Genomic DNA, 18,173 nt, shown 5'->3' on the forward strand with positions numbered 1-18,173 from the left:
CCAATTATTAATTCTTAACTTTTACGCAAATGTGAATGATATATTAGCATGTAATGGAAATACTTTTGCTTTCTATGATACAGGGATAACTTTCATTAATATTTATCGTGCAAGTATATAGTACATAAGAAATATTTAATTTGAAATTATGCTGTCTTTGCGAAATAAAATGCCAGGTCGCTGTGCAATCATGGAAACTGATTATCATTTTCCTCCTTTTTCATGAATGTGTATGCGTTTTCTTATAACAAAATTACATTTGGAAAATGAAGTAAGCTTAAACATTTTAACGTAATTTGTATCGTCAAATCGTATAGGTCTGACTCATTATCTGTATATATATACTCAACTTTAATTTGATCAAGCCAAAGCTATGTGGAGTCTGTATCTATATATACATATATAATTTAGACAAACAAACAATCAACGGGGTGGTTATGCGTTTTAATATAATCCATGCCTGATTCAAATCTCCGTGGTGCAGAAGAGGTTGGATATCATTGCATGTGAGAACGACTCATCATCATACATTCATATCATTACATTAATTCGCTGCATATCCTTTTAATTATGTTTTTCATCCAGACAAGAAAGAGCTTGATATTATTATTATACAACTTGATGAACATCAACTAATTAAATTTCATAAACGATTATCACTAATAATTTGAGTCCAAGGAAATGACCTACCACAAGGGCAGCCTTGCTTGCCAGTATTTATCTCCAAAACTTCCACGTCACTACTTCCACATCAGTTGGGCAAAAGACAGGTCAGATCTCTTCCTTTCATCCACACATATCATGCCACGTATATCATATCTGGTAACGCCTAGATTGATCCATAAGATCTGTCTTTTTCAGAATATTTTTTTTTGTTTTTAATTCACATCCAACGGCCACTAGTTTTAAGTTCTAACGTAAACAACTTTTGAACAAATCGGTAAATTATTTATTGCTTTGGAGACTTACCAATGCTTTTAACGGTTCAATTATTGATTGACACATAATGTACTTTAATAAGCACTATTTATCATAATAATATATACTTACTTTTATTTTATTTTAATTGTCGTTTTAAATTTAAACATACAAATCAAAAAATATTTAATTTTTTATATTTTCAAAATAAAATACTATTACCAATACATCTAATCACATTTAAACTAATAAAAAATAGTTTAAAATAAATTTATATTAAAATCATAAAACATCACTTATTTTGAAAATAAAATTTTACTTTAAAACAGATGGAATATATGTTTAATACATAAGGTAAATGAATAGCGAATACTGTTCGTTCATTTTGTGGATTGTTCTCTAAATAGTCCTTTTTGTCGTTTGATAGGTATTTGTAACTAATGTGTTATGTGTATCAAGCTAGCTTAGTGATTCTTGTTTTCGTATACATACACCAAAGAAAAACATAGAACATCATTAAGCATGACCACTTTTTTTGGGTTACAACCAGAGCCGCGAGAAAGATTTTAATGGTCTAAGAACATTTTCAACACATTTCTATTTCTACTTCTATAATAGTATTTATAAGCAAAATCACTTCAACATATTTCTATTTTTACTTCTAAAATAGAAACTACTATTTTTTCTTCTATATATAAAGAAAAAATAACATTCTTTTATATTTTGTTCTATATGTAGAGATTAGAGAAATTCATTGAAGTAAAACTCATCTCTATTATAGAGTTTCTCTATTCTAGAAATAAAAATGGAAGAATACATTGAAAATAGTCTAAAACAAGTTTTAAAAGTAAATTTATTTTTAACTATATTGAAAATAATTTTCTGATACAATATATCATCTTCATCAAATATACAAATTTGAAACTATACAAGAATAAATTTTCAAGTAAATATGCTAAAATTATATCATCTAAGAAAAAAATAGTTGATTTCATATGATCAGATAGTGTAATTCTCGTGGAAACGGTTTTTCAAAATAAATCTAAACCAATAAATTAGAAATTATTTTAAATTAAACTACAAATAAAATTATATTAATTACGGGTTTGAGCCAAATGTCTTTTTTAATACACTATAAGCACGCTTCTGGTTACAACATTGCATCTATAATTTCATTTGATCTTAGAGTTTTCATATAATAACACATCATTTCAAATAGTATGTCTACCTTAGTTTACCACTTTTAGAAAAAACTGTATGCATAAACAAAGTTCTCTGTCATAATAAACTTGGGTGTTCCTCAATATTTTAGATTTTCTGTTGTTTTCTTCAATTATTTTGTTATAGTTAATAAATAAATTAAAAGTGTTGCCTGTGACAAGGGGAATTTAAGTTGAGCAAATGAAACGTTTACAAGCTTCTAGCAACAACTTTTGGAGGTGGAGAAAAAGCCTGAAACAGCCGACCAGAGGAACTAGAAAAGTCTTTGTATCTTTTTCTTTTAGAAGAACCTGGACCAAGTGAGACAACGTGAATCTTGTGAAGAAAACGAATAAAGTCTATTATTAGAGGCTACTACAGCTTGTAAAACCAGTTAACGACCAAGACCGACGGTTGCCTAGCTATTTTATCACAAAACAGCATAAAACTCAGCAGTATAATTGATACTCCCAAATAACAAATGAGGTGTTTGCAGACAACATATGTGGTTTCAATTATCAAACAAAAATGTGGCATGTAGAAAACTCTTTACCAAGAACCTTGTCACTTTACTATTTTGTTAGAATTGGAGAAAACCAGACGTAAACCAAGATTACACATCTAATGATCCCATGAAAATGGGAAATAGTTGTTAAAGCGTATAATTTTAATAGTTGGGCCATTTCGATATTCCAGCCCATTTATATATCCTTACATTGCATTTCTACCTTTAGGCCATAGTCTACTCATAATGGGTTTGTATTACAATTTATTTTTCACCCAATTTGCCGTCCAAAAATTATATAACCTTCTGAATGGGCAAGAGGCTTCCAAGGTGTGTCGGGACTCGGGAGTTGATAATCTCGTCTCGCCGCATATCCCAAGGGTCAAAAACATGAAATAATAAATCAATTCAAGAGGTCATATTCTCCAGCCTAGGGAGTTCACATTAACCAATCACACGTGGAACCCAAAGAACAATACACGTCATCCAAAACCATACTAAACCACTTATAAGGTTTCTGATAAAAGGCAAAAAGAATCGGATAAGGAACCGCAGCTCCGTGACGTCCTCATAATATGTTCTTTCTCCAAATTGCAAACTGCAATATTTATTTTGTTTTTGTCTTCCTACCATATATAATAGTTGGGCCTGTTTCTGTGGCATCTTTTGTAGTTTTTTATCTTTGGTAATAATATACTTTTAGATGGAAAAAAAAAAAAAAAAAAGTTTTGACAATATCATCCATCCTGGGTTCAGCTTATCTTACTTTGTCTTGGGAATGTAAATCAGGATGAGTGGATGACCCTGTAGTAATTTATCGTATAGTTGAAGGTACAGTACGTGTTATACGACAGCCAGAGATTATACAGTTAAAAAAATCTAGACGTAAATTGGACATAAACGAATTAGAATTCATATAAATGATATAATTTTCAGAAGCAACAAAAAAAAATGCCATAGAATTCATCCTCGATTCATGACATAGAATAGCTTAAATTGTAAGATAAGTTATCATCTGTTTTGATGGAGTTGACTTTATTTAATCATTATTCCACGTTAGGAAAAGGATATCATGTTAAACTTGAAAGCGTTATAATCAAAATTGTATTCTTTTGTATCAAAATCAAATATTATAGCCCATATTCTCCCATTGATTAATATGAGCAAAGCTATACATTAGTCCATTACTGAATAACAATTGACTTGATCATTTTATTGTAGCTGAAATATTCGTACAAGAAACTAGAATAAATCCTTCCAAAAATAATAATAGTAGAAAATCATTTTATATCTATCTATCTCGTGAGGTTCCTGAACTTATCGCCACAATAAAGAATATATTTTTTGTAGTATTTGATTTCTTCCAAATATTTATCTAAAAATAAAAGAAAACGATAACCTTCAAAAATTCCCCTGCAATAAAAAATACTCCTTCCGTTTTTTAATATAAATCGTTTTACAACTATGCACGTAGATTAAGAAAACCATTAATTTCTTATATTTTTTAAACAAAAACATCATTAATTATTTACCTAACCACAATTCAACCAATAGAAAAATATAAGATATATTACCATTGGTTATACAACATTAATTATTAATAAATTTTACATAGAAAACCGAAAACGACATATAATTTGGAACAAAAAAGTTTCTCTAAAACGACTTATAATAAAAAACGGAGGGAGTAATAGAAAAGAGAGAAAAAAGCTTTAAAGCTCAAAGGCACACGCCGTTATAAATAGGGGAAGCAAATATTATAATTATCAGTTTATCACCATCTCCTTGTCCTAAATCTCTCACTCTCAACGAATATGGATCCTTACAAGGTAACAACTCTCTCCCTTTTCTCTGTCACTAGCTCGTTCGTCTTTTATGCGTTCGCCGCCGTTCAAAATGCTGTTTAAGCTTTTGGTATTGCACCCGTGCGTCAGTTTCGTATTCTTACTCTCTAGAACTGTACTCGATTGGTGTCGATGAGGATGTTTGACTTTCTTCTAGTCAATCTAATCCGATTAATGCAAATGATTCTGTCTCTTCCATTTCCCTTTGTTGGTTTCTTGAAGTTTTATAGAGATTCATTTATGTCATCACGGTTTGACTTGTGATTCTTGTTGAGTTGATTATTTCAAATCATTGGTTGATTTTGATGAATGATGATTTATTATTGCAGTACCGGCCGGCGAGTTCTTACAACTCTCCATTCTTCACCACCAACTCTGGTGCTCCTGTATGGAACAACAACTCCTCCATGACCGTTGGACCTAGAGGTATATATATATATATATATATATCTTACTATGGCTGTTTCATCAAATGTAATAATTAAATAAAATTTAATCTATAAATGTTTAAGTTACACTTCTAATTGTGTTGTTGTGTCAGGTCCCATCCTTCTTGAGGATTACCATCTGGTCGAGAAGCTAGCCAACTTCGACAGGGAGCGTATACCCGAGCGTGTGGTTCACGCTAGAGGAGCCAGTGCTAAAGGTTTCTTCGAGGTCACTCATGACATCTCCAACCTCACATGTGCCGACTTCCTCAGAGCTCCAGGCGTTCAAACTCCACTCATTGTCCGTTTCTCTACCGTTATCCACGAGCGTGGAAGCCCCGAGACATTGAGAGATCCTCGTGGTTTCGCAGTCAAGTTCTACACCAGAGAGGTAATTTTTTTTCCAACAAACTTGTATTTGTGTTGTTATCAATGTCCTAAAAATCGGTTTAGGGGCCGACGGACAGAAACAATGTTTTTAAAAATATTTACTATTCAAGTCGGTTTATACCATTCTAAAAACCAGGTCTAAATATGTTAAATTAAGCAATAATATTAGCGCAAATAGTAGATTTTTGAACATGGGTTCTTAGTTCCTACATTATTACTAAAGCACAAATGATTCTTTGCTGGCAGGGAAACTTTGATCTTGTCGGAAACAACATCCCTGTCTTCTTCATCCGAGACGGGATGAAGTTCCCTGACATGGTCCACGCCCTCAAACCAAACCCAAAATCTCACATCCAAGAGAACTGGAGAGTCATGGACTTCTTCTCACACCACCCTGAAAGCCTCAACATGTTCACTTTCCTCTTCGACGACATCGGCATCCCACAGGACTACAGACACATGGAAGGCTCAGGCGTCAACACATACATGCTCATCAACAAATCCGGCAAAGCTCACTACGTCAAGTTTCACTGGAAACCAACTTGCGGAGTCAAGTCTCTACTAGAAGAAGATGCAGTCCGTGTAGGAGGAACCAACCACAGCCACGCCACTCAGGACCTTTACGACTCCATTGCCGCTGGGAACTACCCTGAGTGGAAGCTCCTTATCCAGATCATTGACCCTGCTGATGAGGACAAGTTCGACTTTGATCCTCTCGATGTCACCAAGACCTGGCCTGAGGAACTTTTGCCTCTTCAGCCCGTTGGGCGTATGGTGTTGAACAAGAACATTGATAACTTCTTTGCTGAGAATGAGCAGCTTGCCTTCTGTCCTGCTATCATTGTTCCGGGGATATACTACTCTGATGATAAGCTGCTTCAGACGCGTGTCTTCTCTTATGCCGATACTCAGAGACACCGCCTTGGACCGAACTACCTTCAGCTGCCGGTTAATGCGCCCAAATGTTCCCACCATAACAACCATCATGAGGGGTTCATGAACTTCATGCACAGGGACGAGGAGGTATATGCAATATGATAGTAATCGTTATCTTTATATTTGAACATTATCTTAGGAAGTGTTGTTTGGTACAGGTTAACTACTTCCCATCGAGGTATGACCCGGTTCGTCACGCTGAGAAGTATCCAACTCCACCTGCAGTCTGCGCTGGAAAACGTGAGAGGGTCAGTAATCAACTCAAACCTTTGAAGACTTATTCACCCAAAAGAACATATGATCTGAAAGTTCAATGTCGTTTTTGCAGTGTGTTATTGAGAAGGAGAACAACTTTAAGGAGCCTGGAGAGAGATACCGTTCCTTCACACCTGAGAGGTATCCATTGTTTGTTTTTTTCTGATATACAATGCATAATACATGTTCTTAATGTTTTATGGTTTGATTTGGACTACAGGCAAGAACGATTCATCCGTAGATGGATTGAAGCTCTGTCTGACCCTCGCATCACACATGAAATCCGCAGCATCTGGATCTCTTACTGGTCTCAGGTATATATAATCTGTAGATCTATCTTAGTATCACTGATCCTCTAAAGCTTAAACAGTTAAAGTTGTGAAAGTTTGTAACATTTTGATACTCAATGGTTAAACTATTTGTGAAAACAGGCTGACAAGTCGCTGGGGCAGAAGCTGGCGAGCCGTCTGAACGTGAGACCAAACATCTAAGATGAGTGAAAAGGATTCTTGATTGGTCCTTGTGTGTTTCTAATAGGCAGAGAAAAAAAAAGATGGAAAAGAAGAGGGGAAGAGATCAGATATACCGTAATATAAATTTCATCATGTGGATCTTATGTGCTATGTTGTAATATTAAACCTTCTGTGTTGTCTTTTGTGACTTTAGACAGGTCTCATGTTTATCAGAATAATACATCAAAGATCTATAATAATCGGTGTTATTTGAAAAGAGCTTGACAAACGTCTACAATTTAAATTTTTAACGAACTCAAGTTTATTACACTAAAACGTAAAAACCACATGGTCAAAGAACTGCCAACAAGAGTCCTATTAACACATGTTCTGGAGAAAAGGGTAGAGCAAGTATGAAACGATAAAGACAACAAAGTTCACAGAATCTTTACGTCATTTGTGTGGGTACAGAGACTTTAGAGTTTTTGTCAATATGTGTTGTTTAATTGGCCACATCTAATAAACGTTGTATCAAAGTCAAGAGTTGTTAACTGTAACACATGATACTAAGAAAAAAAGAGTTACACTTAAATCCACTTGTTTGATAATTCAAACCAAAAAACCAAACTTGTCTTAAAAGAAAAAAAAAAATCACGAAATAGTTTTCTCCGAGCAGAGTTCAAAAGCAAAGATTATGAGATTGTGTTCATACAAGCAACTACTAAAATGAATAAACCAAAAAAAAAACTTTCTCAGTAGAGGCTAAAACCAAAGAAAGGGCTGATGACAATCCCCAATCCAAGACCAATAGCAACCAGAGACGAAACCCAAGTCAGCTTCTCTGTGATCCTCGGCACCTTCTCTTTCAACGCCTCACTACAAGACCCTATAAACGCCGTGTAGCTCCCCATCGCCACAACCGTTCCCACCAGAAACATTATCAGAAACGCAGACCCTGCTAACCGAGACGGCAGAGCTAACGCAGGCAACACAATCATCAACGCATCAGGCTGCAGCCCGTGAACCACTCCGGTCGCAAACGTAGCAAACCCTATCTTCTTCTTTTTAGGCGGGGATAAAGCTTCTTTCTCTGCGGGCACCATCCCGCTCATGTCGGTTTCCAACGCCACGCAAGGCTCTGGAGCCTCCGAAGCTTCTTTGATCCCCATAGCACCGATGATGACAAGCGTCAGCCCCACGATTCTTGTCCCCCAAGTCTGCAGCACCTCGATGTGGAGACGGTCTTTGAGTAGGAGAAAGAGTAAGCCGAAGATGACTTGGCCAGCGTCGTGCCCGCATCCCCAGAGAGCTCCAACTGCAGCACTCTCCATTTTAGTGCGTCCGATTGAGAGAGGAGCTAGAGCGGCGAGGTGGTCTGGTCCTGAGAGAGTGTGTAAGCAACCGGCGAGGAAGCCAGTCCAGGCGCTTGCTAGCCATCCGGTTTTGGCTGCAGTCTGAAAGCTGGCGAAAGCAGGTGGTGCAAGAAGAGGGTTGAGCAGAAGCGCAGCTACTGCAGAGATTAGTATCACCGTTCCAGTAGATAATGCCTGCAAAGAAAGAAACACAGACTTGTAATGATCTGGTAAACTAAACACACATGAAGAGGACATCAAAAAAGCACAATGTAACACACACATACACAGATCTCAATGTAGGACAAGTAGACAACACACTGCCCTTATCAAATAGTTATAAAGTCTCAACCTTTGGAGTTATACAAATGAAATGAATAACAAAGTCTCAACCTTTGGAGTTATACAAATGAAATGAATAACAAAGTCTTAGCCTTTGAAGTTAATATAAATGAAATGAATTGCAAAGTCTCCACCTTTGGAGTTAATATAAATGAAATGAATTGCAAAGTCTCCACCTTTGAGTTATATAAATGAAATGAATTATAAAGTCTCAACCTTTGGAGTTAAAGAATCCTAAAAACTAACAGAGAACCTGATTCCATGATTCTTGGATTATCCCAACCCTACAAAGACTGGAGCTTTTTCAAATATTCTTGGAATCTTCTAACTATATCCCAATTTCGATTCCAATCCTTTATCTCACAACGAATCAGATCAAAACCCTAAACCCCCAAATCACAATCAAACGTTAGAAAGTCATTACCTTTCGTTTCTCAGAAACTGCCCCCACGATCCTTTGGAGAGATCCAGGATTAGGTTTCGATTCTCCATTCACGGAATTGGTAGCTAGATTACATCTCTTAGGCGTACAAGCCGATTGGTTCCAGAAGCTGCTGCTGCACGAAACTGAGCTGACTCGGCGCGAGGAGACGAAGCCGAGGCTCGACGAGCGGAGACGGGGGAGGAAAGGAGAAGCCCTCGAGTGGAATTTGGGAGATGAAATCGTGGAGGAAGACGGTGGTTGCAGAAGCCTCTCCATGGCGTCTCCTTTTCTCTCTCGGCGACAAAGCTCCGAGGCTCAAAATGGACTTTATTCTAATTTGCCCTAGTTACTACAAGCTTTCTTCTATTTTGTCCCATCTTAATAAATTATTTATTTTTATTTTCTTTTAATTACAGAAACATGGCTAAATACTATAATAGCCTTAATGAATTATGTAAATTACAATCCAACCTAAGCTAACCCTCTTACCTATCCCGAAGGTTTTCCTTTCCCCCCTTACTCTGTCGACAAAGACCTCTCTCTCTCTCTCTCTCTCTCTCTCTCTCTAAAACGCGGGGAAGATGCCCAACTTTCCGGCGAGTTCAGCTCATGTCCATGGCAATTTCTGTCCATCTGATATTTAGGTGTATTAAAACAAAAAATGTTTTGTTTTTCGCGATTTTGAAATTCCAAATCAATGAGTATCGATTAATCTATAGTTTTGATGTACAAACAACAAGTAAAACCCATAAAAACTTAAGATTCTTTGAAGAAAATCCATGGCGGCCGCAGAAGAAATTTGCAAAATCGCCAAAGCCCTAATAGGAAAACGAAGAGATAATTACTAAACTGCCACTCATTAAAAAGAAAAAAAAAAAAAAGAAACCCGTGGTCGAACACGGGGTTGGCTGGTTAAGAAACAAGCACGGCACCACCAGACCACATGTCACTCCATTGTATATTTCCATACACTAGATTTTGTATGTATTCTGTTTAAAATAAAATACGCAAAACAAACAATCAAAGAACACTACCACCAGACCACGTGATATCCAGCTTTAATTTACATAACTACAGTAGATATACATTTATTTATTTTTTGCAAATATATACATTTATTTTGAAAGTAAAATAAAACCCCAAAATTGATCTTCGATTAATCCCCAAAAATTCAGTTTTTCACTAAGCTTTAGACCCACCCGAATATGCGTATAACTCCTAGCAAATTTTCAAACAAATCAAAAGCTAATCGATTTTTATCATTTGCTAGGATTCGAATGAAATACTAGCAATAAAAATTTCTTTTGTTGGTCGTATAGATCATATACAAATCTCTTTTTCAAGAATTTGTATTTAACATCTGCTTAGAATTTTTTTAATATTAAATTATACATTTAAAACATATATATATATATATATCATACACTGGTATTATATGTACAACTAAATAAAGTAAAATTAAAAATAAAATACTGACTGCAAGAAAAACTTTGAACTACTAGTTTTACTAGGTATTACTAAGATAAATAAAAAAAGCTTCATACATATTTAGATCGTCTATAACATATTTAACCCATGTTATTAATATATAATTAAAATTTCACTCATTTTAAATGTGTGCATGCCAAATATTTTAAAAACACTATTATTATATTTACACTTAGTAGTACCCAAGGTAGTAGTAATACTATCTTATTCATAGTAATACTTTTGCAAATTTCAACATTTATTAGTAATACTACGTAAAAAATAAAGAAATTTTAGTAAAACCAATGCATTTAGACAGTTTTAGATCATATATAACACTTGCATAGAAAAAAAAATCAGAAAATATGCAATTTGTATAATTCACCTTATTATGGCATCACCATCTAGACACTAAGTAAGGAAGATAAGGAAGGTTTTTTGTGGAAATGATAAGTTTTCTAACAACTTAAGAAATTTTAAAGATTTCACGACTAATTTGATTTAAACAGATATATGGACATATAACTTCAAAATATATAAGTTATATCTGCCAAAAATATATAATAAGCCAAAAATATAAAGTTCTTAGAAATATGCATAAACATAGTAGTACAAGGTAATCCAAGGTAATTCAAGGTAGTCTGAGTACTACTAGTAGTCCACAATACATAAAATTTTAGTTGGAGGTTTTTCATTCGATTTCAAAATAGTTGGAGGTTTAAATTACTAATAACCCATAAATATAATATTAAGTCTTCAATTTTATATATCCTTCTGTTTAATGAAAAATGTAGATTAAAAATAATTTAAATGCATTCATGTTTTTAACAACTACATCTATTTAAGCAAAAGCTTTTAAGACAAATAAATTTATTTATAGAATCAAAGCATATTGATTAATTAAGGAAAATAATTTATATAAATATTTTATTAAATTTATTTTTAAAATTAACTGTTGATTAAAACATTATTGAAATGCATGGTATATTAAATTTGTATTTTTGAAATATTTTTATATATCCAAAATTATGTAAATATTTTATTATATATTTTTAATATTAATTTTTTATTAAAATATTATTGAAATACACATTTTATTGTTTTTTTTATTTTTTAATATTACTGAAATAACTTTGATAAATATTTTTGCAATTAATTGTTTATTGAAATATGAACTATCTTATTTTAAATTTGAAAAGGTTTATACAAAATATATTAAAAATTTTAGTTTAGAAAAATATTTTACAGAAATATTTTATTAAGTTTATTTTTGAAATTGTTGATTAAAATATATTATTAAAAATAATATTTTTCTTATTTTATTATTTATAAAAATATATTTTTTAGGTAAACAGAAAACTGAATTGAAAAAAAAAAATTCCTATATTTTTAGCTATATTGATCATTAATATTCTTAAATAAGGAAATTTGCTAAAAAAATTGGAAAAAAAATCTGGTTAGTACAAAAAAATAAAATGGGACCACGTAAACAAAAATAATATAAAAGAAAAGGAAAAGAAAAGATCTCGGCGGGTCCCACTGTATTTGAAAACAAAAAGAAAAAGAAAACAATATATATTATGAGGAAAGAAAGGGTAGGAAGGGAAAGGGAAAAAATGTAGGGTAGTGAGAAAAAGAGTGGGGTAGTTAGAATAGATTTTTTCCAACTAGGGTGTATTAGAATACTTTCCGCTCAAAATCGAGGGAGTACGTGCGCTTCTGTTAAATGGATATACGATTTTTCAAAAAAAAAGGAGTAATTATTTCTTTATTTCATTAAAAAATAAATCCGATTTTGGGGGAAATAAATCACGGAATCATATAACTTAGTAGACATATTTAATTTCGAATATTCGATAGTTTAGGAAGTAAATCTAGTCGACAATTCTTATGTAAAAAGCTGACTTACCTAACATATATGCTTACATTATTTAATTTTTTAACATACCAAAGTTAGATCTAACTTTACTACTCCATGGTCTATTGCCCATTCGATCATAGATCATAGGTTATAATAAAACAAATATGTTATTTAGTTTCAGGCCAATGCACGATAATGCAAAAAGCAAACTATACTATAAAACCCATGGTCTAGCTCATTTCATCACATGGAATTTACTTGGTGACCAATAAATGATAATGGTATTGAAATGTCAAATACTTCGCCTAACAAAGGAAAAGTAAAGCAACGAGATATGGAATCCACGTTGCAGGCTTTTTCTTTCTTTCTTTTTCTGCCTTCACTCGTCTCGTCTCCTTATATGATTTTACCTACCTACATATCCTATAAACAGAAGTAAAAAAATCAATATCTAGTTCGTTTCTTATATTATATCCATTTCCAAATTATTATATCCAGTTTGGTATATATATGTACATGCGTTGCGTATAAATTAGTGGTGTAGTCGTAACTCGTAAGTCAATAACCAAAATGTTTTATGAGCTTACGAAGGCTTCTACGTGGCCAAATATGAAATACGTGAGCATAATAACTATCTATAACATTAACGTTTTGGATAATTGCAAATAAATACCTCAACTATTTGTATTTTCCGATACTTATTTATTTGCAACTATACGAGTGTGGTCGCACATCGGCCGCACATGTCATGGGTTTTAAGAATTATATTTCTACGACGATAACAAACAACACGTATGTTACAATTACGAAGAGTTCAGCAGCTAGAATACATCTATTTTATAGAGAAAAAAAAAAGTAGGCTGGACAAAGGCAACACGCACATCTTTTTTTTATTAAAATAGCTTAGTTAATTTGAAACGACCGAAAAATTAGATCTTGAATCTTATAGGTTTGATAGAGTAGTGGAGGGATGTAATTTGACTGTGTGCGCGGATACGAGTACTTGAATCAAGCTAATTAATTAAATGATTGTCATGGTTAGTTTATAAGTATAACTATATAGTTGAAAGACTTAATTAGTTGTTCTTTGTAATTTACTATTTCCAATTGTCTACTGACAAGATAAATATGAAAATGTTGTGCTTCCATGTTGTCAAGAAGAGGTTATAGCAGAAAGAACATTATGGAAACATCAACGAGTGCATGAGTGGGGTTGAGCTGGTCCAACAACAATTATGGAAACCAATGGGCCGGGCCATGGTTAATTTGTAATTACACACTCTTGTCTCTGTGAGATTTGAGGAAGGTAAGACTGGCACCAAAACTAGAAGAATCGGGATTATAGATCTTGATTAGGTTTATAGCTTTTCAGTTTTCAACAAATAGTCGAAAGGTAGGCGGCTAATTTGGGCCGTACACATAGATGAGTCTATTCTATTCTATTTTATTAGCAAAGCTAATGGCACGAAACACATTACAAACTACAAGGCTACAAAAGTATATGTTGCTGCAACCCTAGATCAAGGCCGCTGAGCTCTCTATAGTTAGTTGTTTTATGTTAAATTCTATATTGTTTTCAAACTAAAAAGTGATAAGCTAGAAATATATACACGACTCTGTATACACAGACTAGAGAATCTTTTTAATGCAATAATCTCTCAAATTACCATTTGAAACACTCAGTAACCAAAATCCATGGATAATAGTGTCGAACACATGAACAAAAATCTATCACTGCTAGGAAAAAATCTACCACAGTTGATATTCGTAACTATACATCACAGAGGTTGCAAGTTATTCCATTATAAGTTAATCAAGTAGTGATGCACAAGATCTCCAAATTGGGTGTCTATTGAAAAACTTTTGTGTAGATTGATAATAATCTTACTCCGTTATTTATCGACAGATTGTGAATGGTAGTATGGTACGTATAATAGTACAACCTATACATTAAACTAGATTACGTTATCTAGAAAACATAGGTAGCACAGATCTGTCCAAACAAAGATCTAGAACACCATAATGGAAGAAGGCTCAAGTGTCTCTGTTTAGGAAAGCGCGAGAAGTCAGTCCTATGGCAGGCCAAATTGTGATTCTCCCCTACTTTTCAACTTTGTGCTCTCTTGTCAATGTACTAGTGTATTGATTATTGAGCAACCCAATAATACATCCAGCTTCTTCCAATATACGCGTGTCTACGGACTCTACTCCCACCTCTCTGCTTCTCTATTTCACTCAAATTGACAAATTCATTTGTTCTAGTTCTTTTGTTGGTTTCACACAAACAGTACAATCTCTTTTAAAATATTGATTAGAAATATTTTAATAAATTGAATAGGTAACTACTGATAATTATGCGGAACCATTTTATTTAGAAGAAAAAATTATGAAAATAAACATCGAAAATATGCAAATACTAGTATATGTGAAAAAATTCAGTAAAATAATTTTTTTTTTGAAAAAGAAAAATGTTAAATCCGGATCTATTAAAAAATCTGACTTAGTTTATGCAGCAAAAGTATCAAATTTGAAATATGTTTGCATCCAAAGTCCGTCCACTACTATTGGACCACAAGGTGCGCTCAAAATAAGTTTTTGATGAAACAAAATGAATCACATTATAAATTCATTATATAGAAAGAAAAGTATATGGATTATATTCGTCAAAATCCAGAATAAAAATCTTTAAAAAGATTTGATGAAAGAAAATGAATCACATAAGAATTGAATTCAAAAAATTCATTATAAAGAAGAAAAATATATGGAGTATGTTAGAAAAAAAACTTTTAAAAAAAATATTATGAAAGGAAATGAATCACATAAGAGTTGGATTCAAAAATTCATTATTATTTTTTGTCAAAAATTCATTATATAGAAGGAAAAATATAGGTATTATGTTCATCAAAATCCAGAAAAAAATCTTTAAAAAGATTTGATGAAAGAAAATGAATCACAAAATAATTGAATTCAAAAATTCATTATAAAGAAGGAAAATATATGGATTATGTTAGAAAAAAACTTTTTAAAAAAATTTATGAAAGGAAATGAATCACATAAGAGTTGGATTCAAAGGGTCATTATATAGAAGGAAAATATATGGATTATGTTCATCAAAATCCAGCTGGATTTCACATCTCCATTGGATGCAAAAGAAACAAATAAACAAACAAAAGAACCCCTAACCAGAAATTTACTTCTTGATAAACCTTTTCCTATTCTTAGTTTCCTCCTAGTCTAACTTTCCCTTTTTACCCCTAAACTTCTCGAAGACCACCATTACTTCCCTGCCACGTCACCTCCCCGGTGTAAAAACCTCTCCGTTCACCGGGAAACAGTTCTCCCCTAGAAAGTAATGGCCTCGATTCTATTCTTCTTGGGACTGCTACAGATCGGACAAACAATAAGCCCAGCCTCGCACTCCGTGCAGCAGCAGAGATGCCTACACGGCAGAAACAGCACTCTCGTCTCTCCATTAGACCCACAATTCAAACAAGAACCACTCATCCTCTTCCCCGGAACACTATCATCTCCTCCTCCGCAGCACGACCCTTCGTCGTTGTGCCACGTCACAGCTCTCTCTTTCACCTGTTCAAGCGTCGAGCTAAGCGTAGCGACCGTTGCTTCGTTCTCGCGAGCCATCCTCTGCCACGTTTGGTTCTCAGCTTCCATTCTCCTCAGCAGATCCTCGAGCTCCATGTTCTTGCTCAGCGCTCTCGACATCTCTTCTTCCTTCCGCGTCATCAAAACCAAAGCTTTCGCCTCCATTTGCCTCAGCAGCGTCTCCGTCTCTTGCCTCCTCTGTTCTCGCAACGCGTATCTCAACCTCTCGCTCTGCCCCAAAAAGATTAAAACTTTATCAGTGCCCATGTTTTCAAAACATCAAATAATGATTTTGATGTTACGAACCTGTGTTCTGATGAACTGGTCGATCTCTTGCCTCTGTTTCTCCATAAGAGCGTCTAAAAAGCTCTGTTGATGAAACAGAGCATTTTGTTGGTTGAAGTCTTTCTGCGTCTGGAGATTGTTGTTGTTCATGTACAACTCGTCCATCCCGATTTGGTTAATAACGTTCGAAGCGTTGTAATTCAACTGCGCTTGTATCGCCATCTCGTTTCAGAGGAAAGAAAAAAGAGAGAGAAGTAGAAACGATCTTTCTTGATTATTATTAAAGACTTTCTCGGGAAGTAAACTTTGGTTTTTCAATACAACGATGCATGTAAAGGCCACCTTATAAATATGTATTGATGAGAATCGAAGAAAAGATGAACGGAGTAAAGTAACTGACAAACTTGAAAATGAGAGAGAGAGGGAGACTTTGTTGGGATAATATTTATCTGAGACTATTATTTTATATATAGGTAATAACTTTTTGGTTTATGTTTAATATTAGCGCTAAAGAAACGACGTACACATGCTGATTATGTGACTGAACTAGTATCTTTTATCTTCCAAGGTCAGAGATTTTGCCAGAGCCGTTTTGTCTTTTGTTTAGTTTATTTTTTCTTAATTGCTTATTTCTTGGCTTTTTCGGTTTATGTGAAAAGGATACGAGTCCAAGTGGAATTATGGCAGGGCACTGTTTTCTCTCTTTTTATTTAACTAGGGATTAACCCGGGCTACGCCCGGGTTTTTTTATTTTTTTCTAATTTAAGTTGTTAAATTATTTATATTAAGGCTATGATTTATATTTATATAAATGTTAAAATGCATGTCATAATTAAAATTTATTTTTAAATTTTAACACGTTAAATTAACATATTTTTTACTATTTAAATATTTTTTTGTAATTTTATTGGCTATCTAGTTATCATATTTAGCAAAACTATCTTTTGAGTGTTGGAATAAATGTTTTAGAGATTTTATTAAACTGCAGAGTATTTTTGGATCGACCACATGCTCAACATTCGAATGATCCGTAAAAAGATGGTCGATCTCCTTGGCCAGGTAAGTATAATTTTAGCAAAAATATCTTTTATTTTCAAATATTAAGTATATAACTATTCTTTTTAATATTTTTTTAATTGTATTTTTGATTAAATTATTGTATTATAATGGTTATGTAAATATTTTTTGTGATGTTTGAATTTTTGTTGTTCGTATACTTAACCTAGATGATATTGATGTTTAACAATTTATTGTTTTCTGGAAATAAAAAATAATGATATATCAAAACGTATCTAAAACTTGTTAAATGATAGTATAATGTAATTTACATCCATTATTTGAAAATAAACATTTGTTGTTTTTATTTTTATTTTAAATCAGAAATTATTTTTATTTAAAAACATTATTCATATATAATATAATAGTTTAAGTTTTGAAGATAAATCTATATATATAAATTATGTATATTTTTTAAAACATAATTTAAGATATTATATATTGAGTATCTGAATAAAAGCTGAATTTCTTATCTTGAAAATCAGATATTTATATTTTTGTCTTCATGTTATACTCACCAATCCATCATTGATATGTATAACTCAGTATGTTTTTTTAAAAAACTTAGTTTTAAGTAATAAACGAATTTAATAAATTAAATTCATCACCTATAATGTTCTGTAAACTATATTTGAAAACTCTCTAAAATTATATTTTAAGCATAATATTATTATTATTTAATTTAAGTTATTTTAAACATAATATATGCTAAACCAACTTAAATTATATTTACAATAGGACCATCCTAAACCGGTTAGTAAACCAAAAACAATACTAAACCAACATGAACCAATACCTGATTCGGCGAGGAAGGAAGTGTTTCGGGATAAACGCTTGAATGGTTATTAACTGAAATGG

General features: G+C 33.0%; 3 protein-coding genes across 5 annotated transcripts; 1 reads left to right on the forward strand and 2 right to left on the reverse strand.

Moving 5' to 3' along the window:
• Nucleotides 1–4,322: 4,322 nt before the first annotated feature.
• LOC106434744 (catalase-2-like) lies at nt 4,323–7,207 on the forward strand. Of its 3 annotated transcripts, none has more exons than XM_013875601.3 (8): nt 4,323–4,452; nt 4,797–4,893; nt 5,009–5,286; nt 5,532–6,308; nt 6,380–6,469; nt 6,550–6,617; nt 6,697–6,790; nt 6,908–7,207. In XM_013875601.3, exons 1-8 carry the CDS (start codon nt 4,438–4,440, stop codon nt 6,965–6,967), a joined length of 1,479 nt encoding a protein of 492 aa, XP_013731055.2. In that variant the 5' UTR covers nt 4,323–4,437; the 3' UTR covers nt 6,968–7,207. The 3 variants fall into 3 exon arrangements, with proteins under 3 accessions (XP_013731055.2, XP_048634843.1, XP_048634847.1); XM_048778886.1 differs by lacking the exon at nt 4,323–4,452 and adding an exon at nt 4,523–4,556; XM_048778890.1 differs by lacking the exon at nt 4,323–4,452 and adding an exon at nt 4,575–4,718.
• A 302-nt stretch (nt 7,208–7,509) lies between these two features.
• LOC106434742 lies at nt 7,510–9,394 on the reverse strand. Its single transcript, XM_013875599.3, has 2 exons — nt 9,047–9,394; nt 7,510–8,475 (listed from the first exon to the last, which is right to left on the reverse strand). The coding sequence occupies exons 1-2, from the start codon at nt 9,320–9,322 to the stop codon at nt 7,681–7,683; spliced, it is 1,071 nt and encodes a 356-aa protein (XP_013731053.2). The 5' UTR covers nt 9,323–9,394; the 3' UTR covers nt 7,510–7,680.
• Nucleotides 9,395–15,434: 6,040 nt separating this feature from the next.
• On the reverse strand, nt 15,435–16,703 carry LOC106434718 (probable BOI-related E3 ubiquitin-protein ligase 2). The gene is made up of 2 exons (XM_013875575.3): nt 16,281–16,703; nt 15,435–16,205 (listed from the first exon to the last, which is right to left on the reverse strand). Exons 1-2 carry the CDS (start codon nt 16,479–16,481, stop codon nt 15,717–15,719), a joined length of 690 nt encoding a protein of 229 aa, XP_013731029.2. The 5' UTR covers nt 16,482–16,703; the 3' UTR covers nt 15,435–15,716.
• Nucleotides 16,704–18,173: the final 1,470 nt, after the last annotated feature.

This window comes from Brassica napus, chromosome A1 (genome assembly GCF_020379485.1).
Source record: "Brassica napus cultivar Da-Ae chromosome A1, Da-Ae, whole genome shotgun sequence".
Lineage (NCBI taxonomy): Eukaryota > Viridiplantae > Streptophyta > Magnoliopsida > Brassicales > Brassicaceae > Brassica > Brassica napus.